This window comes from Choloepus didactylus, chromosome 3, assembly GCF_015220235.1.
Source record: "Choloepus didactylus isolate mChoDid1 chromosome 3, mChoDid1.pri, whole genome shotgun sequence".
Lineage (NCBI taxonomy): Eukaryota > Metazoa > Chordata > Mammalia > Pilosa > Megalonychidae > Choloepus > Choloepus didactylus.
The window spans coordinates 199710098-199734486 of NC_051309.1; the positions used below are offsets into that span (position 1 = coordinate 199710098).

Consider the following 24389-nt stretch of genomic DNA (forward strand, 5'->3'; position numbering starts at 1 on the left):
TCCCTTTAAAAGAAGAGCCAGCAAACAGACTCTCTTTGTGCATAAGACAGAGCTTTCCTGGAGGGGCTGAAGAGCCATCTGGGCTACTCCATTTCTGCCGAAAGCCAGTGTGGTCACAGAAGATTGACTGTTTTGCTGGGATCTCCAAAACCAAATTAAGCTGTATGCTTATCTTCCAGAACATCTATCTAGCAGCAACTGATTAGCTTGAGCACTAATTTCTACTGTGAAGGCGCCGGAGCAATACAAGAACGTTTCTTTTCAAGGTCTCAGGGCTTCCTGAGATGTGAAACCATGCTGGCTAACTCAGCAGCAACAGCAATGGTTTCCTCAATAAGTCTGGAAGATCGACTGAATTCCTTGGGAGGTTTTCACTGAAGATAAAATAACCTAGTCATGTGGAAAGTAAGTGAACTTGTACTGGAGTTAGGGACCCACACGAAGGCTTTGAGAGAGCTAGTGTAGTCTAATGTAGAAGAGTATTGTGCCCCCTCCCTGGGATCCACACCAAATTCAAGGAGACATGTGGGAATGCCCATTGGGGATTGAATCATGACCCCCACCAAAAGCATGTTCACACCCCAACTCCTGGTCCTGTGGGTGTGCCCAAATGGAATGAGGGTGGGCCTTAATCCAATATGACTAGAGTCTTTATAAGCAAAGAAAATTGGACACAGAAAGAGAAGAGACAGGGAGCAGACAGAAGCTGGAAGTCAATGGAACCCAGAAGAGAAAGAAGATGCCACCATGTGCATCACCATGTGACAGAAAAGCCAGGAACTCTAAAGATTGCTGGCCAGCCAGAAGATATTGACCCCGGGAGGAAGCAAGCCTTCTAGCCTTTGAAAATATGAGCCAATAAATTCCTGTTTTTAAGCCAACCCCATTGTATGGGATTTGTATGATCAGCTGAGAAACTAAAACAGAGCTTAATAAGTAAGGGCACTGAAGATGAATGCAGGTCATTAGAGGGACTTCAGTCAAAAACACCTTCTCTTTTTCCATGGGGGACATTTATGATCCTAAATGCAAAACATTGTCTGTTTAAAGAGTGAATATAAGAGTTTAGTAATTTATATAAGCAGCTTTACTTTAAGGTCCCAAACACAGCTTTCAACAAAATACCCAAAGCAACATTAAGGTTAATTCAAGAGGAGGACTTTTTCCATCAATAAAGGCCTGTGTCATGTGCTTTTAGTTCATCTAAAATTTTAAAGGAAATGGATAGCTTGGGGATGGCCAAGTTTGTCCATCTTTGAAAATAATCTCCACAACTGCTTTACTAAAATAGTCACATATACTTTATTTCAAAAGCAAGCAAACAAACAAACTTCCAGAAGTACTAACACCAAATTCTGTTCTTGTATTATTCCTGGGATTATAAATATGGAAGAAAGTTATATACAGAAAACTCTGCCACGGAGCATGGTAGATCCAGGCAATCTCCCAAATGATGGTTTTTTCTCACTTTGGAGAATCAAAGTTGAATTTAGTATAAAGGGGCAATAGAGTACATGTTAAAAAAAAGAAGAAGAAGAAGCAGCTGAAGATGCACAACCAGACTGTAGCTACTTACTAGCTGAGTAACCTCAGATAATCTATTTAACCTCTCTGGCCTCATTTTCTTTAAATGGGGGTGGAAATCATACCTAAATCACAGTTGCAGGCACACATTATATGCTCAATAAATGGTTGCTAATATTATTAATAAACATGTATAATAAACGTCAAACAAGGACAACTATGGATTGCAAATATTCACCTTATAAATTATTTGGGTAGTTCATTTTCCCTTTGGGGCAGAAAAGATACGAATCAGCATTGTCTCAGGGTAAAAACAAGTGGAAAAAAAACCCAACAACTCAGGACTTTCTTGGAGAGGACAATGTCCTGTATCCTAGCCTCTCTTAATAATCAAGGCAAATTTTACTATTAGATAAGGATGGTGTTTACATTTCCTCAACAGAAGAATCAGCTGCAACAGGGGAAATGATTGAAAAGTTGTTCCAGTGATGCTGGAAGCCAGGCCTCTCTCTCATTTGACTTGCCATGTGACTTGGCTGTGATGATCACACTGTCCCCACCACATGGTGGTCATGTCTTGTAGGGTATGTGGGGAGGAGGGTGTGTGGGGTGAACAACAAGGTGTCCTTCCCCAGTCTTTCAAACACCCTCTTTTTAAATACTTTGCAGGAAAAACTGAGATTAAGTTCTACTGACAAAAGTGTTAGAGAAGATCATCATCTTACATCGAAAGTGCAAAATCAAATCCTGGGCACATAAGTAGGAAGGAGAATTGGGTTTCATTGCCATCTCTTCTAGTTCATGGCTCCCTGTTCTACAGGGATAGGACTTTGGGTCTTGAGTCGAGATGATCCAGGCTGGAACAGAAGCTTCTAGAAAATTCCTGAATAGCAAAACGATACTTGGTCCACTTTGGGAGGACCCAAGCAAGCTCCACTCAGTCCAAGATGGCATTTGAGCCTGGACTGGGAATCCCAGTTATTACCATGGGTTTAATAGTTCTGGATATTAAAAATGTTTCTCCTAAAGAGAGAAGGTTCTGCAGGTTCTCACTGCATCTGGCCACCTTGGGCAGCTTTTGGAGTGAGGTTTGCTGGCTTGTAGACAGCTCACTGAATTACACTACTGCTGTCTTATCTTGAGTGTGGAGTTCTCCAGGGCAGATTAGGCTGCTCAAATTAGAAACTGGGTTTCAGCAGAGTGAGGCTGTCTTCCAGAGTTATTTCCCTTTCTCTTGGCTGGGCCAGACTTACTGACTTCTAAGGCTGTATCTGGGCAGCTGCAGCGATGCCCGGCCTCCTCCCTAAACAAGAAGCACCCACAGTTACTCAGGAGGCATGTACCTTTATCTCTAAGTGCAGCTAGACAGCTATTAAAGGACTTGATCTTAAATTTTCTTCTGAGTAAACAGTCAGTGTGTAAAGCTGTTCAATCTTTCATTAGAACTGGAGCCAGAAACGTGATGGTTTGCGGGAGGCTCTCAAGGATGTATCTGCCTGGAAACATTTTTGTGATTAGTCCTGTCCATTTTCATCAGGGGCCGTCCTTCTGTCTGTAAAAGACCGAGGGCTTTTAGTTTTAAAGGACCATATGGTGGAAGCCTTTGTTAATGGACAAAATTGCCGCACTGGATTTAATTTTAAGCTAATACAGCTTTGGATACTTTGCCTTTAGTTTTTTGGTTTGGGGCTAGATTTGGTTCTGCTTTAAAATGTGCCTGAGACTCTTGCTTACATTCATTCCTTCACAGACAACTGTTTTGCATCCATGATCTTATTTCTATCTTCAGGAGAAGGAGGAAGCAGTGTGTTTGAATGAAAGCTCTGCTGTGTAATGCTTGCCCATAGAAAGGCCAGAGCCCCAGAATGTCTAAAACCTAATCTAACAGCAGACCTTGATGTAGTCCTCCAGGCTCCACTCCCAATTCATTTAATTCTTGAGTTCTGCATATCTGAGCTGGGACTTGACTGGCAAGGGGCACCTGACAACTATTATTGGGTAATGGCTCCATGCTCCGATATCCTCTGAATTCTCTCTTAGGCCAAGGTGGTGAACCCAGTTAGTGCTCGGTAAATGTTGGCTGCTACTGATTCTGATGCTCACGTCAGGGCTTAGGAAGTCAAATCACATGTGGGAAAGGATTGGGACTAAAGTGTTCCCTAGACTCAGGCTCCCAGAGGCATCTAACTGAGGAGGCTGCAGAAACTGGCACCTCAGGGTTCCTAACAGCTGCTTGTGGTAAGTAGAGTGAACCAAGGCAGACCAGCAGATGGAATGGGGCGAGTTGATGCATATCATTAATCTTGCTACATGGAGAACAGCAGTGCTTCCAAGTGTGGTCACAAACCTACCATCTGCATGGTCGATTGAATCAGGCCCCCCATAAAGACATGTTCAAGTCCTAAGCCCCAGTCCCATGTGTGTGAACTCATTTGTAAATGGATCTTTGAAGATTCTATTAAGAGGAGGCCAAACTGAATCCGATAAAAATGGAATCCTTATAAGCAGAGGAAATTCAAACACAGTCAGTCAGTAGAAGCCAGAGAAGGCAGAAGACAGATGGCCATGTGGCAGAGGCAGAGCTTGAGCTAAAGTTTGCCAGCAAGCCACCACCAGAATGCTACAGACCTCAGAGAAAGCATGGCCTGCCAACACTTGATTTTGGACTAATAGCCTCCAAAACTGTGAGCTGATAAATTCTTGATGTTTAAGCCAACCAATTTCTGGTATTTGTTACAGCAGCTCTGGCAAAGTAAGATGGTTTGAATGGAAAGTGTAGACTTTTATGGGCTGAAACATTTTGATTGACATCTGACAAGAGGGATTTGGAATTTTAATTTCAGGATAAGCTTATCAAATTTAATAAAGAAGGTGGACCATAATAAGAAAAAAGAGCAGTTCATGAGCCAGTCTACCGATTATTGATGGTTGTTCGATCTCTTTGTGGTGTTGTTTGTTTGTTCTTTTAAGGAAGGGAGTGTTCAGGTAGTGATATGGTCTTCAGAATATTTGATAAAATTTTCTTAAATGTGAATTTATGTGCTGTAACAATTAAAGCAAATACCCAAATTGACCCTTTCCATCTCCCTTCTAGTCCTAGGAATTAATTGATCAAGGAAGATACAGCAAAATGGCTTTCATCCATGCCTAGTCACTCTGGCTCATTCTCAAGGCCAGTTTCAAGGTCATTTCTGAGTCTGCCCTCAAACACATCCTAGCTTCTGGTTGGGCTCTAAACCGAATGAACATCACAGGAGTGGGTGCTCTAAACAGGGAGGGACTGTTGAAGAGCCAGACCCCATGAAGGGATTACAGCAACTTCAAGACTCACGGCTGTCAGTGGCCCGGCATCTGATAAGCTTTCCTGGACATCAGATAGCTGTGAAATAACACTGTGATGAATTAAGTAAAATATGAATCACAAACATGTGGAATACATTTTCTTCACTGCACTCAGGATTTAAGATTTACGAGGAAAAGTATTTGGCCACATTTGCCAAACCCAAGAAGCATTTGAAAAGATGCCAGCGGAAGATGTTTCATGGAGACCGGCTGGGTTTGCTCAGCGTGCCTCATAAAGAGGATCCATAAAGAAATCACTCCAGCCTTTACCAGCGCCATTAGCTCCTACTGAGAGATACTTCTGTGAGAACGGCCGGCTAAGAGTATTTGGTCATTTCCTGCCTACCAGGTCCAAAGGCCAGGAAGATGCCCCTCATGTCCATGAGCTCGTTGTCGTATCCATGCCACCCGCGCTGCCAGCCTTCCCTCTTGCCAGTGCTGTTCATCCAAAATGGAAGCATCTCTCGATTCTGAAATCAAGGAAGGCATTTACATTACCTTGTGTCCAGAGCAGTCATAGTTAGTGGGCATCTGACACAAACCCCCACTCAGCGTGGGAATTTCCTCCCGGTTGGATCACCCTCAGCTTCCTGCTCAAACCTTTGAAGGCAGCCCATTACATTGCTGAGGAACTTGAGTTAAGAAGATTTTTCCTCTATGGAGCTGAACTGTACCTCATAATAAATTTTAGAGCCACTACATATAGCATGTTAGAGACAGAAGGAAGATTAAAGTGCACCTATTCCAACCATCTCATTTTACTAGAAAGCAACTGAGGCCAGAGGGCTCCATGGAGCTGCCCACCAGCCCTGTTCTCACCACCGTCTCAGCACCCTTTCCACCACACACATGACCCTACTCTGTTGCTGCTTCCAGCTCCACCCTCAGGAGCTACTCAGAATAAACCAGTGCCCTCTTCAAGCCATTCCTTCAAACATTTCAAGATGGCGCTCATGCTCCTCTTAATCCAAGTCTTAATCTCTTCCTTTCCTTTTTCATGGACTCCAGAACCATCATTTCTCTGTCACCCTTCTTTCCTTCAGAACTAGATTTCCTTAGACTACACGTGCTTACTTGTGAAACAAAGGGCTTAAAGACAGTTTTGTGAATCCTGAGGAGGCTGCAGCAGTTGAATGCAGTCCTAGCCATTCATTCCAAACTAACCATCCATTCATGATATTCCAATCCTCTTCTTGCTAAGCAAGGGTTAATATTACAAATATTTCAAATGCAGATGGTGGAATTGGCTGGCCATGTTGAAGGAGTGGAATAAAAACAGCTAAAAGGCCAGCAATTTACAGGTTGGCTTACAAGACTTGCAATAATGTCATGCATTTAGTATGTTGTATGGTTCACCAAGAGCCTACACTGACATCCATTTAATCATCGCAGCAACCCTGTGTTGATGATACAATTTCCCCCACTTTATAGGTGAAGGAGCTGAAGCACAGAGAGGGTAAGGGACACACAGCTAGGGAGAGGCAGGGCAGGGTTTGGAACCCGGGTTGCCTGACTCCTGATCCTTGTGCATCTCCCCCCAGCTCATGGCCAGAGGTCACTGCAGTGCTCCTGCCAGCACTGGACAACTGAGTGACCCTCTCCCACCCACCTCTTGCTTCTTTACTCACTGAGTGGTGGCTGACAGAAAGTATAGAGAAGAGATTTTGGAATCAGTTCAGTGTAGGGAATGTAGGGTTAAGTTCCAGTTTGGCCACTTTCTAGCTCTGTGATCCTGGGCAAACTACTCAACATCTCTGAGCTTCAGCTTCCTTATTGGATGTGGGGATATTAGCACCCACTTCTAGGGTTTCTGGAGGATGACATGACCATGTGTTGGGTGACTGGCACACAATAAGTGCTCACTAAATGGCTGCTGTCTGGACTCCAGATGCCCCTGGCCATTCTGATCATGAGCAGGAGTACAATGATGGCTGTGAGAGCTGAACTCTCACTTGCTTATTTAACTGTCATATCACATGGCACACTCATCCAGACTCACCCCATAAATCGCTCCCTAGCATTACTACTTTCCAAATCTCGCTATTTCATTGACTCTCTGTTTCCTGAGTATCTGTCATCCCTTGTTCTGCCTTCTTCAGCTGTAGCTTGTATTTTTCCATGGGAATGCTTTATTAACTTATTGCATTTCTAATTTCTTATACAGTTTTTTTTTTGTTCTTTATCTGTCTTATGGTGATGATCACAACACATCCCAATTTAGCTTTGTCAGCTAGTTTAATGTGTTGCTTCTCCCTTTCACGAGGCACAAGGCAGTGATCCCTGAAGCCCTAAATAGAAAATTTTTGCTATTGACAACATCACTAATTATGAGCCCTGTGGTATGTGTGTATGCTAAGACAAAGGGACAGGTAAAAGAGCGATGAAGACTGATTACCTGATTAAGAAATCACTGCCTAAATTCCACAGATACAAACATACAACAAAGCGCCTCAGCCCTGAAGGTAATTGAAGATCTGACTGATCATAGGTGAATCCTAGTGTTTATTAAAATGCCAATTTGCTCCAGCGAAACAACTGTTCTTACAGATGAAAATGATAATAATAAACTCCCTGGTTATGTAAAAAAGCTAATTGTTTTTGTCTGAGTGATTGAACGGATTGTGTCATGGACACAACCTTAATCACAAAATGGTGCATTGATGGTTTTCTTCCTTTTCCTTTCCTAGTGGACTTCAGCATCTCTGTTTTGCACACCACATTATCTTCCCAAGCGCATGCCTCTGTGTCTGTGCTTAGAAGGAAGGGTGTGCCACAGACCACTCAGTTTCCAGGTGACTTGGTTGAGGAACCTGACTCTATCTGAACCCACCAGGCCACAGACTGCACCTAGTGCCACCTGGTGGCATCCTGGGGAGGTACCCAGGCCCTCCAGACTTGGGGGACGGTGAGAAGGAGGTGGGGGTGGCATGTGTGTGAGCAGGTGTGTGTGTTGGGAGGAGGGGCTGGGCTCCTAAGTCTGCATCACCAAGTAAACCAGGCCCCTCACAGGGCAGGCAGCCGGTGCCCAGGGTGGCCGGTTCTTGTGCAGCACGTGGAGAAGGCCCAAGTAAGAGACCCGCCTGGAAGGGGCAGTTTCCTAACAACCCGGTAAGGGAGGGAGTCTGCCTGGTGAAGGCAGCGAAGGAAAGGGTGTCATCGGTGAAAGGAGTTCCAGGAGAGGGCTTGCCAGCGTTGGAGAGAAGGCAGTGATTGAAGGGCCTGTGTATCCAATTCAGCAGACCTCCACTGTGCGCTGAATCTGTGCCAGGCGCTCTGCTAAGCTTCTGCGGCAGTTCCTTCGCCTAAAAGTAGAGCTCCTATTTAGTGAAGAAAGAAGGGGGACTGGAGGGTTCCTGACAGCTTCTGTGCGGGTCAAGATCACAAGTGGGTGCCCTAAGTGAAGCAGTGACCTAGGCTGGGCCACCCGGGAGGCCTTTGCCGGGAAAAGTAGCGGGGGGCAGCCCTGTGCCGCGCCTCTGTGCACGTGCGCGGGTCCCGGGAGCTCCTAGGAAGAAGCCCCTGGGGCGCTAATAAACAGGATGGGGAGCTACCGAAGCTTGGGACGTGGAGGCGGGAGGAGCTGCTCTGCTCTCGTGGGCCTTCCCAAGGGGGCCCATCAAATAGGGTGACCAACTCTCTCCGTTTGCCCCGGGGGTGTCCTGGGATGCGGGACTTTCAGTTTTAAAAGCAGGACAGCTCAGGCAAACCGGGATGAGTTGGTCACCGTGCAATCAACACTCTCACCCAGAGTAGTTTGTTCAGCACTTGCTGGAGCCTTCCCGGGCTCCTCCCCTATACATTGGTGGATAGCCATGCCAGGTTCCCTCCTTGAGGAGCTACGAAACTGTAGCTAAGCATTTCTAACAGAACTTCTGGGGAAGGAATCGTAGTGGCTCCACACTAGAAAGCATCAGGAGAAATGCTTCTGAGTTATGTTTATAGACTTGGGTTCTTTCACTTCGGTGCCTGGGTTACAGGAAACTGCACCACAACCTTAGTATAATCGTGTCTATCATAAACTTGCTTTAATTTGGGAAGCCAGGGGGAGATTTATGAGATAAGAGTCAGAGTTTCTAGAATAGGTCTTTGGCTCAATCATGTCAGCGTTTAAAAATATATAATTTAACGTTGGCCACTTATCTGCACAACAGAAAACTGTAAGTTAAACCATTTATTCTGTTTGACACTTGCCTGGGCCCATCTCTTTGAATTCGCCCTTTTAGGATTTGTTTCTAGAGCTGAGCTGAGATGTCTGGGGAGTGCGATTAGAATTGTGAGGGTAGCCTCAGGTATAAGGGTGAGGTTGGAAGGAGGGAGGAAAGACAGGAGAAAGCAGGAGGCCACCTGAACAGTTTGTATTCATTATTTTTTGTGTTTGCATGTGTGCAGGTACTTGCTTTTGCAAACTCTCGGGGAATTTACTCATTTCTTATTGTTGCGTTTTTGGAATACATTAGCACGTCTATTTCTCGCCCATTCTTTTTGAATTTCCCTCGGTGTAGATCAGCAGATGGTTGCTAAGCCACAGAGAGTGTTTTTCTCTGAGGAGGGAGGCGAGCAGGCAGCTGTGGGGCCACGTGTAGCCTCCAGCTCTTTCCCTGCCCCTAGAACTCGCTTCTCACGGGGCGGCTGAGGATCTGGAGATCCGTCCTTTGTGGATTTCCTGCCTGGCCAGAAGGAACTGGTCCCTCCTGCTCTGCCCCGGTGATCTCTTGGGGCTTCCTCCCGTGGAGACGGTGATCTCTCCCACCTGGTAATGCGGGAGCGCTGGTGGTGCCCGAGGTTGGCTGTTAGAGTTGCCCTGAGCTGGCCAGGGCCCCATTCTTGGGTGTTTTGATTCAATAGGTCACAGTGAGGCAGGGACTCCTTCTTTTTAATTCTCTCTCCTGAAAACCCTGGGATGCCATTCCCTTCGCATCTACCATGTACTGCTTTGAATTCTCATTTGTCTTTTTCTGAGGACAGTTTTTGGTTATAGTGAATGGCTATCCTGAGGTCCGAGACTATGTCTTATGCTTTTTATGCATCCCTGAGTGTAGCAGCCCAGAACCTCACTCTCGGAGTGTGCACAAGGCCTCGGTGACCAGAAGATCACCTCCCAGGAACAGAGCCACCTCCCAGAATCAGAGCTGCCTCCTGGAATCAGAACCACCTCCCGGAATCAGAGCTGCCTCCCAAAATCAGCTCATGCACAGAACTGCTTTTCAGTGGGCAGGACCACTGAGTCCTGACTAGCTTGTTTCAACTAGTATTCCATCCTCACTGGTCGGTGCCTGCGGTATACTGGTAGTTAAACATTTTGACCCTCCTCTTAACCACTGAGAGTGTAATTTATCTGGTAAAGTGGGGCCAGGATCCCATGTTTCCCCACTTTCTTCCTTTATGATGTATCTCAGCAGATCTCTGGGACAATGGGAACATAGTAGAAATCTGATCAGATTAAAATAAAATGTAAAAACCTACCTAAGGTGTATTAGGGGCCTAATTAAAATTAAATCTACTTTGTTCTCCTCAGACCTGGTTACAGCAGGAGCCTCCACCTCCCAGAAAACACAGTAAACTTCTGAAATTATCCCAGGCTGAATGAGTGACACAATAATGTCCAAGTCGCGGGTGGCTTCAATTAAAGCTCCTGTGAAAGTGGAGCCAGTTTGGCTGGCTCTGGTGGTTTGGCTGTGATGGTTCAGGTTGAGCTATGGCTTCTGTTACAAACCATAGTTCCTCAGGTTTTGTGGCACAGCTATTTTAAATTGTCCTTCCAGAGAGGCATCCGGTTAGTGAGACTCTTGGGAGTGGAACTCATGACCTTTGAGGTGTGTTTGCCACGTGCCACTACAAAGAGTGTCCCTCTCACAGTTTCCCTCTCTCTGTCTTAGAATGCAGGGAATTTGATTGCTAAAATGGAAATTAATTACTCAGGCCTCAGGTCCCTGGTCTGACCCTTGAAAGCCCCTCGCCCCACACAGCTTAAACCTTGAAATGGAAAATGCCAGACAGCAAAATCAGCAGGGATCAAGGCCAAATTCCTCACGTGGCTAAATCTATGGAGTAGAGCAAAATGTTGGGGTTTCTTTCCCTTTTTTTTTTCAGGCTCATATTTATTGAAGTGTGCCAGGGATGAGGAGGGTATGCGTGTGCTCTCAGGAGGCTTCCCAAATGACCCTAATCACCACCAGAAAGCAAGCAGCTTCCAACACTTGACATCTGACTTCCTGAAGCTCAATTAGCTGGGCCTGCACAATACCACTCTAGCTGCCACTGAAACTCAGAAGCCATGTTTTCCAGATTGTCTTGATTTCCCCAACTATTTTGGACCTGGGCCTAACTGCCATTCAACCACAGGGCTTAGAATTGAGCCTGGCGTTTCATATCCTTTGCTAGTTTTCAAAATAAAGCTTTCCTATCGGGAAAAATATTGGCCTCCCTTAGAAGCTTGGGCCTGAATGTTGCTGCATTTCTCTCAGATTAGACCTCAGACAGCAGTCCAGAAGGTCAACGATGAGGCACCATGTTTCACAATCTTACTCCAGGCTCTGGCCCCATCCTGCCTTTCTAAGCACAGTGGCATGGGGTGGACACTGACCAGAAGGGGCCATGGGAATTGGCCCTTGGAAGCCGGGAGGGGACTGATTTGTCATGCCCTTGGGCTGCAGCTCTGAGCTGACTGAAGCTGAGAATTCCCGTCAGGTGGTTTCAATAACTTCCCTAGTGAAATCTTGTCTAGGGCTACTAATAATTAGCTAGAGTTAAAGGCCTGACTTGGCTTTCCTCTCTTTTTTCTTGGTCACTGATTTATAAACCTGCAAAACGAATGAACTGTCGATAAGTAAACAAGATTCACTGTCTCATTATCCATTCAGTTCCAAAACATGTAATGAGCCTCTATTGTGTACTGGGTTCCGTAGAGGAAAACGAAAGACGAGATGCCAACGGCCTGCCCTCAAGGAGCTTCCGTTAGAGGACTGAAGAGAACAGAAGCAGGCACTAGCACCAGGAGTTGCAAAGAGGAGGAAATCAGGGAATTGTTGGATGTTTTCATGGGAGAGATGGTATTTGAGTTGGGCTTCGAAGGAGAGGCAGGAATTTGGAAAGAAAGGGCATTCAGGGATTCCAATGACTGTTTATTGGGCTGATTGAAGTTATGGGAACACCGTGAGCACAGCCATCAGGAGAGATGGATGAAGTTGGGAGAACTTGACCATCACCACCACCCCACCACCCCCCTTCACTTAATTCTAACACTTAAGTATTAATTATTTTAAGAAATTAGAAAATTTTGGTTCAAGTATATGCACATCTCTCCTGTTGGTGATAAGAAAGGAAATAACTGGAGATTGGGAAGGGGAAAATGGAGGCAAAATGGAGAGCAGAGCAGCTGTGGAGGTTTCTGCAGTGCTGACGCAGGCAAGAAAAAAATAAACCGTAGTTAGAACTTCTGTTTCTGCTAGTGTGAGGGAGCCGAGGCAGGTCTCTAGACTCACTGGGAATCAGAAGAAATGAGTCCATAACGCTGAAACATGAAATCAGAACACTGAACATTTCGATGGAAGACATAGACCATTTAGAGGGGATCTTTGGAGAACTGGACAGACTGTGTGCCGAGTGGTTACGTTTAGGTTCAAATCCTGGCTTCGCCACTCCTAGCTTGGTAACTTTGTAAGATATTTAAAGCTCCGAGCCTCAGTTAATTCATCAGTACAAGCAGGGTAACAGTATCCACAATGCAGAGTCATTGAGAGAATTAGAGATAGTGACTAGGAAATACTTAATTTGAAATAGCTATTGTTGTTGACACAAGTATTAAAAATAAATTTTTTCCTGATATCTCTAGTATCAACAGAATGTCAAATAGCTTGATGCACATGTCATTAACACTTTTCTTGAGGGGTGGAGGATTTATTCTAAAGTTTTTAATGATCCAGTCATGATAAATGAGGATCATTTTTGCAATACCCATTGTTACTAATTCAAGGTGTGTGAGATGCCATTGATGGTCTCTATATTTAGTAGGGCAATGTAAGAAATATAAGAATTTTTCTGGAAAGGGTTTCCCATTGCACCTGAGATAAAATACCAAGTCAATGGCCTGGCCTGGTTGTGTCCCTGCTTACCTGTCCACCCTCACCCCATGCCACTTTTCCTCTCCTGCTCTCGCCACACTTAGTTCATTCTTTCACTTTCTTTAATTCTCAAAGCTCTTTTCTGCTTCAGGTTCTTCAAGCACTCTGTTCCCTTGCCCTGGAAAGCAATCCCCCACTTTCTGCCTGATTGATGACCACCCATCCTTCAAAGATTTCTGCTTCAAGGTCGCTTTCTCAGAGAGACCTTCCTGCCTAACTCCCCCCAATCTAAATTGGGTTCCCTACCCTCCCAGATATTCTCTGTCATTGCACTCTTTTTTCTTCATAGCACTTAACACAATTTGTAATTGCATATTTATTTACTTGTATGGCATTCATGTTTGGCTCATTTGCTGAGCCAGCACCTCCATGGAGTCAGGGATTCCCAGTGGCTCCCCACTGTAGAACGAGAACTTTGCAAAGTATGTTGTATGTCATAGACATTCAACAAACATTTATTGAACTTGATAGATGAATGCAACCACCCCCTAAGTGCCCTTTAACTGCCCTGGACACTGTGATGATACATTCTGCCCCAGCCCCTTTCCAAGCACCCCCTAGGAGAGCAAGGGGTGTGGTGCATCTGGCCAAGAACCTCCTGTAAAGAAAGGGTGAGTGAAGGAGAGCTGCTGCGGGAAAATAACGCAGGCTGGAAGAAAGCAGCCAAATCGTGCAAGGCTTGAATGTTCAGGTAAACAGTCTCACCATGACCCCCAGGCAGTGAAACAAAATGGATAGGTTTTCCAGAAGATAATGGCAAAGTCTTAGAGAAAGAGAGGAGACAGGGGCATCAGTCAGGAAGCCCTATTCCCCATTCTTGAAGGAAGGAGCTTGGCTAGCGTGACAGATGTGGTCCTGACACGTGGACTCTGCAAATATGAACGCCTTCAGATTTCTGCTCTTTAAGAAAGGGAGGCCAGAGAAAGGACTGAGTGAAGCTGGAAACCTAACCTGCATATTAAAAAGTACAGAAGCAGAAGCAAACTGTGGGGAGCCACTGGGAGAACAGCTTGCTTTTCTATGGCAGCATCAGCACTCACACTGGGTAACTGTGACTGTGCAATTCCAAGTGACGAATTAAATCTCTTTCCCTGTCTCTATCTTTTTCAGTGACAGTCCTCTAAGTAACTGTAAGAAAAAATGAACTCAGTTAAGTCTTTGTGTTAGAGCAGCTGCCTGAGAGTCTGCAAAACTTAAACTGGCAGAAAGCTGGTGTTTATATGGGAAGGGCAATTTTACCAAGGAAGCCAGATCTTACATGCATATGGGAAGATGGCTGTAGGGAGAAAGGAAGGCGGAATGGGATTCTATTTTATTGGCCTTCAACCAGCATCAACTTGTCCTGACTCAGCTGTTTTTCTGATCATGTCTAAGCCAGAAAACAGACTCTCCTGCCATCTAAACTCAAACCAGAAAGATCACTTTCTGGGCTCAGAACAGTGCCATGCTGCAGATATGAAGTGTTAGCCAGCACAAGAACATTATCCCATGTGTGGTGTGCTGGTATGTATGTTACAAAGCAAAACACAACGTTCTTTTACCATTTGGGGAGAAATTTTGCAAATAGGAATGTGGGATTAATAGTCCTGGCACAGAGCGGGAGTAACGACATCGATTGGAGTTTTCAATTCTCTGTCGTCAACAAGGTATATTAAGCACTAGAAATATGTAAAAGAAAAAAATCTAAGGAGAGAATGGGCACTTAACTTTCAGGATAATTAAGAAGATAATTAAATAAAACCCTAATGTTATATTAAAGTAAAATCAGAAAGTGTAATTTTTACTGATGGTGTCTTAAAAATAAAAATCCAAAAATTCAGGGGCAGGAATAAAATGATTAAGGTATTCAGTCTAGGAAACTAAGGAACAAAAAGGAATGATTAAAAGATATCCAAATTTCTCTCAGGACTCAGGAACAACTATGACTTTTCAGAGAAACATTTGTGCTCTTGTGTTATAGACCCCTGAAGTTTTATTAATATAATTGATTATTCTTTCCCCTTTTTATTGACTGCTAGGAAACTCAGAACCACATTTGTGTTCCATTTTATGTTGTGTAATGTTATTTTCAGAACTAACAATATACACAGTGCGGAGTCATTGAGAGAATTAAAAGTAGTAACAAGGGGATCTAGATAGCTGTTATTATTGTTGTTGTTGACCTAAATTTTAAAAAGAAATTTTTCTTAATATATCTATTACCTGAAAATATAAAACAATTTTCTGTTCATGTTTTGAAACTTTGAGGGGGTGGGAGGGGATTGGAAATACTTCATTCTAAAGTTTCTAGTGATCCAAGCATGATAAATCAAGATTATTTTTACAGTACCCATTATTACTAATTAAAGGTATATATGAGATGCCACTGATAGTCTCTCTCTACTTAGTGGGTCAACACTAATCTTTCAGAATGAATCTTATTTTTCCCATCCTATTTATCCTCCTTCTGATTTATTTCTTTCTTTAACTTCCACATATCTTTAAATTACCTCAAAACTCCTTTTAGAGATAATTAAGAGAAAAAAAAGCTGCTCAAGAAATTGTCGATAGTTAGGCATTTTCCTTTGTGTGTGTGTGTGTGTGTGTGTGTGTGTGTGTATGTGTGTGTGGCTTCTCCCCTCTTCTTAAGCCATACAATGAAATAGTGGGTAACACTTGCTAACTTATTGACTCTTAGTCTTGATTTACTCAAATATGTGTATATGTGTGTGTATGCGTGTTTGCAACATATACAAAAGTAATATATAATATATAATAAGTATAATGTAACATAGTATAATATACAGCTACTATATAGCCTGAGCCTCAGAAGTAGTCTTGCAGTTTCCCCTTGCAGTCTTGCAGGGGAGCAGGTATTTGAACCCTCAGGGGGCCCTGGGAGCAGAGCCAGGGGCAAGAGGAGGCCTCCTCAGGCTCCTTGATGGGCTTTCTGAGCAGACAATCACTAGACAGAATGTTGGAGATGGTGTGGTTTGTCCTTGCTCTACTCTCACCTCGTTTTCTTTGCTTTTCTAAGTTTTGGGGGCCTAATCTGCCCAATTCCCATTCTTGAAATCATTTTGTCCTGTGATTGTGGCCCCTGGTCTGCATTTCAGCACAGCCCCAGATCTCAGGACCAAAATGGACCAAAGGAATTTTCTAGCCACAGTATTAAATTGATTACTGAGATATAAGAAGAAGTTTGCTAGTGGATTCTGGGCAGAAGTGGATTTATAGTGCAGTTATAAAAGCTCAAGCATCAGGGCCTCTCACTTGCAGAGGCCTTTTGCTAGTCTCCGTACCAAATTTTGTATTCATAATTATATATTCTTTTTTTAAAGAGACAACTTCCCCCTGGTCTGTAATCTTCAGTGACCCAGAAAACCTGGTTTTGGAATATACTTTCCTCCTTGAAAAATGTTAAGACCCATACAATGAGAGGCCCACCCCTCTTTCCTGCTTTTGGATGTCTTGAGGGGATGTGATGGTTGGAGCTGCAGCAGCCATCTTGTGACCTTGAAGGGAAAACCAAAAGAATTGTAGAATAGCTGATTCAGGGCCTTGATATCATTGAATTGCTGGATTAACCAACCCTGGAACTGCTTACCTCCAGACTTCTGGCTATTTGAAAATATATGTCTTTAGTCTTTAAGCTACATTTATTCAAGTTGACTACTATTTATAATCAAGAGTATTTAATTGATACCCCTGAGTCTCCCAGTACTGTGTTTAAATCACTCATTGGAACAGCTTGCTTCTTCTCATTGGAGGCACTACTGCCAAAATACTGTGTTTACCTTGCAGACAGAAACCTTTTCAACAGCACTTCTGCTCAAGCAGCTTCAGTAGTGCCTACTCCACTCGAGTAGATGGTCCAGGGCCATCCATTGGAAATGAGATGGCACCTCATCAGTTGCCCAGTGACTTTCTGGGGCCGTCTGGCTTTATCACTTCCTCTATCTAAGCCCAAGCATCCACCAAATTACCTCAAATCACTTCTGCATTCTTACACTGTCCTTCCCTACCATGACCCAACCTCTCAATGCAGTTGATTTCAGCTAAATATGAGAAAGTAAACAATGGATACCCATCATCACACTAAAAATGAGTGAGAACGAACTGTGGATTAACCCTCACAGTCTATGTGCATGTCAAAATCCAAAGCAATTCCACTAGAATTTTCTAAATTGAAAAATTACTCAAAAATAAAACCTGTGGGTATGACTTGGAAAACACGTTGGCTTTTGGAGTAAAGTTGGATAGGCACATACCCTATGGCCAACACTGACTGCCTATGCGTCCACACAAGACCCCCAAAAAACCACTATAAACAAAAATGCTGGAAGCCCAAAATAATCTCACTCTAGGAGATCCTCAAACAGTGTGATAAAGTGAGAAGACGCATTTTGGTTCTGAGAGGAAAGAGCTTTACGGACCAAGGGGCTGTCTTGGAGGCCTTTTAGAGCACATGGCATGAACAGCCAAACTCTGAGGACAGGAGAAGCCTTGTTTGGCTTCTGGACTGTAAGAGCTGACATTTCTGACTTCACCTGCTTTGTTCCCTGTGTCCTCCTGTGACCAGGTGCTTCTCTGTCTGAGAGCGCTCAGCAGCATCTCAGTCATCCTGAACGACTGCCCTTCATATCACCGTCACCAGTCCCTGGGCTTCCGCTCATAACCCACCTGGATTTCTACTTATCTGCACTTGCCCTTTCTCCGGCTGAATAAATACCAGTCTGAGACGGTATACACAGTTGGCCTCAACCAACCACCCTCATGTCCCAACATCTGTCACTCTCTTTTACTCTGTAGTCCAATCAATTTCCAACCCACCTTCAAACTCATGTCCCTCCAAGCACCCATGCCCTCTTCAAGATTTGATTCTAGACAGGACGAATGACCTCGGATTCCCCCAAAGGGCTGGGCTTTCCCACTGACCCTATATCATGAGCTTGGAGTTGACGCCGACAGGGAGGAAATTGTTGCAGTTGTTCAGACACGAGGCAATTAGAGTCTGCACCAAAAATGCAAGATAGTCTCCTCTGTAAAATCGAGTTGGCAAACTGAGGAACTGGATCTGTGGGGTTTTCTTTGCTACATATTTATCTTAAAGGTGAAAGCAAAGCCCGGCCTCTCTTTGCTGTTGGCTGCCCTAAAGCAATTTCTTTAGTTCACAGTAATTGTTCCACTTTAAACTGAACGGGTTACATTGTAAGCCTGGGTAATTGAGTTAAGGCTGTTTGTTAAAACACAGCGAGTCTGGAGCCACGAAGTCTAAACCGTGACTCCGGATTCGCCTGCAGTTTTTGTCTGTGAAGTCACCGGATCAAACCTTTTGATTCTCTAAATAAGTAAGTAATAATGCAGTGAATGACATTGCAGTGAAAACAAAGTGTCGATGCTGAATAATTATTTGTCTTTGGACTGTTTGAAGGAACTTGTATAATGAATTAATTGTCATGTTTTTAATAATTACCTCAGTTATGAACCACCCTTCATCGGCCACTAAGGTCAGAGGAGAGACAAATTTCCCTTTCTTGTAATAGAACCTGCTTGGAATGTCTTCTTTCTCGTAGACGGTCATGTGTTCCACTGTTCTCAATTTGTTATATAGCTGCAAAGAAAATCAAGAGAGACTAGTATTGAATTCTCTTTCTTAAATATATATGAATATTTATTTGATAGGGGAGGGAAGGATTTTATAAGTATGAAAGGAAAGAAAAATTACACACAAAAAAATCCTGGATAGATTTGACAACATAAAGATGGGAATCTTTTCTATGTCTCAGAAAACAAGGTGGCTTTACCAAGTAAGACTGAAGACCCACACACCCTACGAGCCAGCAAGTCAGCCCGCCAGGATACCGTGAGAACCCCTCAGACGTGTGCACCTACAGACGTTTGGAGGCAAACTGGACCAGCCCAAAAATGCCCAGTCACATGGAAGGGATAAATAAACCATGGTGTGTTTCTACAATGCAATACTGTACAACAACGAAGACAAACACGTTACAGCTACAGGGAACACAGGCCCGAATCTCAGGAATCTCAGGCGGAGAAAGAAAAGAAAAAGCAAGTTGCAGAAGAATAAGGCAGGATTATTCCTAGCACATAAACTTCAGATAACTATAAAACTAAACTAAGAATGTGGTGAAACTGTAAAGAGAATTGCAGGAATGGCAACTCAAAATTCACAACAGTGGTTTCCTTCGAGGGGGCAGAAAAGGGTATGGGGTCCTGACAGGACAGAAAGGAGATCTCACAGGGAATGGCAACATCCTATTTCCTAAATCTTTGGTGTGTATAATTTGTCCATTGTAACATTATGCTTTACACCTTACACATATTTTATAATAATTCCACTGGATCTATTCAATGATTAATACGAAATTTACAAAAATTATTTATGTAAAAAATGCCATGATCGAGTTAAAAGGCAAATGAGAAATTGGTCTGCCTAATGTTAATTACACAAAGACCCAAGAAAGAGGATTTGTTGTTTAACTTGACCTAGAGCACGTCCCACCTACGCTAGAATCTTAAAAGCACTGGATAATCTTTTGCCATTAATTATATTACTAACTTTAGGATGAAGATGTCAACTTTGTACATACAGTCAATTCTCATTATTCATGGTAGTTATGTTTTATAAATTCACCATGAACGCTCCTACATGTTTCTTGTCACATTTTCATCAACCAATCAATATATAACCTTGTATTCTGTGTGTTTCTGATTAAAGACACCTTATTTAATATAGATTGTCGGTTCATTAACAATGAACTGACAACCAACAGAACCATGACTCATGCCTGAAAGAAGCTTATCTAACGTGTATTTTCTCTGTAAGGAACGTCACAGCCTTCTTGCACTCAGGAACAATAGACAGGAATTCAGGACCATGCTTGGGGCCCAATTTAAACAGCAAAGTCACCCACAAAAATCACAAGCCTGTGAAAAATGTGGCGGTAAATATACTGTGAAAAGGACACTGTTTACAAGATTAGAGCTGAAACAAGAAGGCAGAGCATGGCCTTGTTTGACCTTAGCTGGGAACGCGTGCGTTGGGCTACTTAAGTTTTTCACTGTTCTGTGCATGTCCACAAATGACCACGGAAGCACTGTGAGTATTGATTTTGGGGTTACAAATAGATTTTAGTGAGTAGGCAAATTTGCAAACACAGAATCATGAAGAATGTGGGTCAACTGAATTTCCAATATTGAACAGCAGCTTATATATTTATGACTACAACTAAAATCAACTGGCCAATATTTATTTGCTGGCCTTTAGTGAAATCAGACATATATTCTTTGGTATTGAACATAAAGTTGAGGTATCAACCAACCCTGAAAGATCATTTTCAGGCTGTTTGGGATACATTTTCCAATGTTCCCATGAGATATGATTTCTTACTCAAGAAAACCCATAATTCTTAAAGAAAGCTGGTTGCATTTGCAGAGATATTTTGGATAAGTGAAAAACCTGATGACACATAACAGGTCTCACAAACTGTTGTGCCCATCACATGGCAAGCTGTCACCCAAACACACCCCCACTTTTGAATAATGTACCAAATGCTTTAGGCTGCTTGCAACTGCCTGACTTAAACACCACCTTGGAAGCGGCTCTTTCCAGCTCATAAGCAGTTGACGTTAAAGCATTCTGGAGATGGCGTGCTCCTAAGTGCCAAACTGGAGATACAGATGATCTTCCTTGCCAGGAAAACAGAACTTCTTTGCAAGAAACCATTTACCATGAGACCTGTCAATGTGTAAAATATTCTTCCTGCTTTCATATTTGGGAGTTTATGGGGACATTGTAGATTATCCAATGCCTCTAGTTCCTGACCATGGGGCCTGGGGACAAAAGCAGCTACCTGGGGGGATGGGGCACAGCTGGGGAGGAGTGGTATGTTGGCACCTGTATCCCTCAACCCCCAAATAAACAGATCTCATAGGGGGCAGACAGGATTGGAGAGAAGGGTCTCTTGGTGAGGGAAGTAGGATGCTAGGTCTCTGGCAAAGCTCTCTGCAAAGCTGACCTACGCCAATCTACGTCTACTCCATCAATACCCGTGACTTCTGTGAGGATGGATGGAGGCACAGGACAAAGGCCTGATGCTGGTGCCCTGTGGTTGGCAGCAGCCTGGGCCTCCCCCAAGGAAGAGAGCCACTTCCTGATCCAGATGAGTTTTGTCTGGGGGTGGACAGAAGCCACAAAGCCTGTATTGGAAGGTGGCAGGCAACCTGAGGACAAAGCAGTCAGCCAAAGATGTCACTTGTCCCTCCTCATTTTCTCAGGGTGATTTACTAAGTGCTGCCAGATAAAATGACTTCCTGGAGAGATTGGTGTGTAGAGATCTAATCATCTCAGGGTGGTGAGTTCCTGGAGGGAAGCGACCATGGGGAGCGGAGCTTGTCCCACATGTGGCACACTGCGGAAACTCAGCCATACCTTCTTGGGAACATTCATCTTTGTTGATGATAATTGTAATAGCAATACACGCATCCTCCTTGCAATGGGCCCCACATGCTTCTGTGTGCTTTGTGGCACCTAGGAGGGCAGCTCAGCTTCCACCATCACTGTCCTTTACAGAGAAGAAACAGGGGGGCCATGTTGGATCACTGGCCCCATCACCGACTGATGCCAGAGCTGGGATCTGACTCCTGAAGGAAGGAGCCTCAGCTCCCACTCCTCCATCATCTCCTTCTCTCCAGTCCCCTGATGGGAACAGGTCTTTCTTCCAGAGGGACAGCTCCCATGTGTGCCTCTGATATCCCCCAGACTTGCCTGAGATCTGCTGCATTTTGGTCAGTAATAAAGTGGCCCTATTAAGTGCTTGGTGCGTCTCACACAAGCGAGGTGCTGCACATCCTTTATCACATTTAATTTTTATTAACACCCAATGAGGTAGATGCCATCATGCCCATTTTGGAGAAGAGAAAACACAGACTCAGGGAGGGTGAGCAGCTTGACAGAGGTCGCTCAACGAGTGAGTGGCAAATCAGCCTCAGCCTCCTGAGGTTCATGACACTGTCTGTCTTTCAGTGTTAACACTACAGGGAGAGGTTAAGGCACGGTGTGGTGGCAAATAAGGGTGTGTGCTACTCCCTTCCCCTCCCCTTCCCATCCGTCCATCCCCCCATCTTGCCTCTGAGTGTTTCCCGGGGGCGGGCCAGAGGCTCACGACAGGCCCTCGGTCCTTCACTTGCTGCAGGTCCGTCAGGCTGATGTACTTATTCAGCTCAATCACTTTGTCCATCCAGAAAATGTCAGTCATTCCGTGATCCGAGAAGATGATGACATTCAGGTTGTCCTGCAGTCCCCGCTCCTAGGGTTTGTCAAAGGCAGTCACGACGGCACTGAGAGAGAGGCTCATACATTTGAAAGTCTCATGGAAAGGATTTTTTAAACTAAAAATGATAGGAGAGTTCTTAGGCAGAAGGAAAATGATCCCAGATGGGCGGGCAGAGCTGCAGGGAAGAACTAATAGCAATAGGAATGACAAACGTGTGAGTAAATGCACACAAATACTAATTGCTTAAATATCAGTAAATTCTTAAAAAAAATAATAAAGTCATAGAAGAATGGATATGCTCTCAATTCTGAATTTAATTATCTACTGTTCTGCCCTGAAGAGACACAGGTCACAGTCACAAACAAGCACTTTGGGATGGGGGTGTTGGCTTTTCCAGATACACTCTCTGTTTTCATCTTCTTTGGCTCTCGCAACAAACTGGGGTGGTAGTGTGAGAAGTAGCATTCGCCCATTTTGCAGATGTGAAAAATAAAGTACAGGGAAGTTGAATGTAACTTTGATAGCAAGCTAAGAAAAAAATAACTTGCTTCCAGGCAGTCAGCAAGTGGACAGCAAAATCAGACCAGAACCCAGGACTGGCTCCCAAAGTCCATGCCAAGCTGGTCACCAAAATTATTAGGATTCTCAAGGCCTGGACCATCTCTCCAGCTGACCCAGGTAATGATGCAGCTCTGGGTCATTTTGATCACCCAGGCCTGGCTGAGCAACAAGGGGTCCCTCGGTACCTGAAGGGGCATTGAGTGAAGAAAAGAGACCCATCAAAGCTTTGCGTGGGCCAGGCCGGCCATCAGCAGGGAGGTATGTGGAGGGAGGGGGCGGAAAGAGAGCGGCAGGAAGGAAGGCCAGGCCAGCCTCCTGACCGGGTTCACCTGGATCCACTGGGTCATGTACTGCAGGACGGTGTCGACAGCCTTGAGGGCATCCTTCCTCTGTGTGGAAGAAGGGCCATAGTGGTGGCCTTCCACATCGATGCGCTCATGGTATATGGCTGCCAGGTCAGCACGGCCGCTCCTGGAGGGGCAGAGAGAGAGGCACGGCTGAGGGAGGCCCCTTCAGCTTGCTCCCTTGTCACCCACCAGTCCTCCGTGCCCTGCGGGCCAGGCAGAGCTGATACTGTAAAATGAATGAGGCGAAAGATTTCAAAGAGAGTCTAGAGGCTGTCCTGGAGGCTACTCCTGTGCAAGCTTCAGCTAGATATGCCAAATGGCCACAGGATGCCAAGCCCAAACCAATTGTAGTCCCGAAAACCCTGAAGAATACCCGGATCCCTATCTGAGACTGTGTAAAAGTTTCACTCACTGAGTTTATTCTTCAGAAATTTAAATCCTCTGGAGAGCTCCTATGCCAGCTAAGTCCCAACACCCAGAGGCAATAGCCTTTTCAAGAACATCAACCAGATGCGTTTCCTTTGCTCAGAAAGTTGACACCTCTTTTTGACATGAACAGGTTAGGGTGGTCACTGCCTAGACATCCCCGGAGATTGGAAAAATGATTAAACTAGAGGAAGAGATAGCAATAGACAAGATAGGATTTAACAAAGGACTATGAATACTGAATCTTTAAATAATGTTTTTCTTGGTTGCTAGGGTATTAGAATAGCTAGAAGGAAAGAACTGAAATGATGGAACTGTAACCCATAGCATCCTTTGAAATTTGCTCTATAGCTACTCATTAAGTGGTACTTTGAAAGTTATCTTCTTTCTGTATATATCTGATATTTCACAATAAGGGAATAACTGAAACTATGGTATTGTAACACATAACATTCTCCAAAATTTCCTGTACAACTACTTGTTAAATCATACTTTGAAAGATATTACCTTTTTGTATGTATGTCATATTTCACAATAAGGAAATAACTGAAACTGTGGAACTGAAACCCATAACATTCTTTGAAATTTGGTCTCTAACTACTTGTTAAATCTCACTTTGAAAATTATCACTTTTATGTATATATGTTAAATTCCACAATTAAAAACATTAGGAAAAAAACATTTAAAAAAAATGAATGAGATGAGATCTCTAAGGGAGAAACGGGAATCCTGAACCAAGACTTGCCTGTCTCAGCATCTTAGTGGCCGGAGCCAGGCGGCATGTCTCAGGG

General features: G+C 44.1%; 1 protein-coding gene across 2 annotated transcripts in view; it reads right to left on the reverse strand.

The window, feature by feature from the left end:
• ENPP6 (ectonucleotide pyrophosphatase/phosphodiesterase 6) overlaps positions 1-24389 on the reverse strand; it is a 154413-nt gene that overhangs the window by 3654 nt on the left and 126370 nt on the right. Inside the window, exons 4-7 of one of the 2 annotated variants that reach the window (XM_037831087.1) lie at positions 23155-23296; positions 22118-22297; positions 18442-18579; positions 5213-5336 (exon numbers count right to left, since the gene is read on the reverse strand). In XM_037831087.1, coding sequence (XP_037687015.1) covers positions 5213-5336; positions 18442-18579; positions 22118-22297; positions 23155-23296 — 584 coding nt within the window. The remainder of the gene's footprint in view (positions 1-5212; positions 5337-18441; positions 18580-22117; positions 22298-23154; positions 23297-24389) is intronic. The other variant, XM_037831089.1, reaches the window with a different exon arrangement.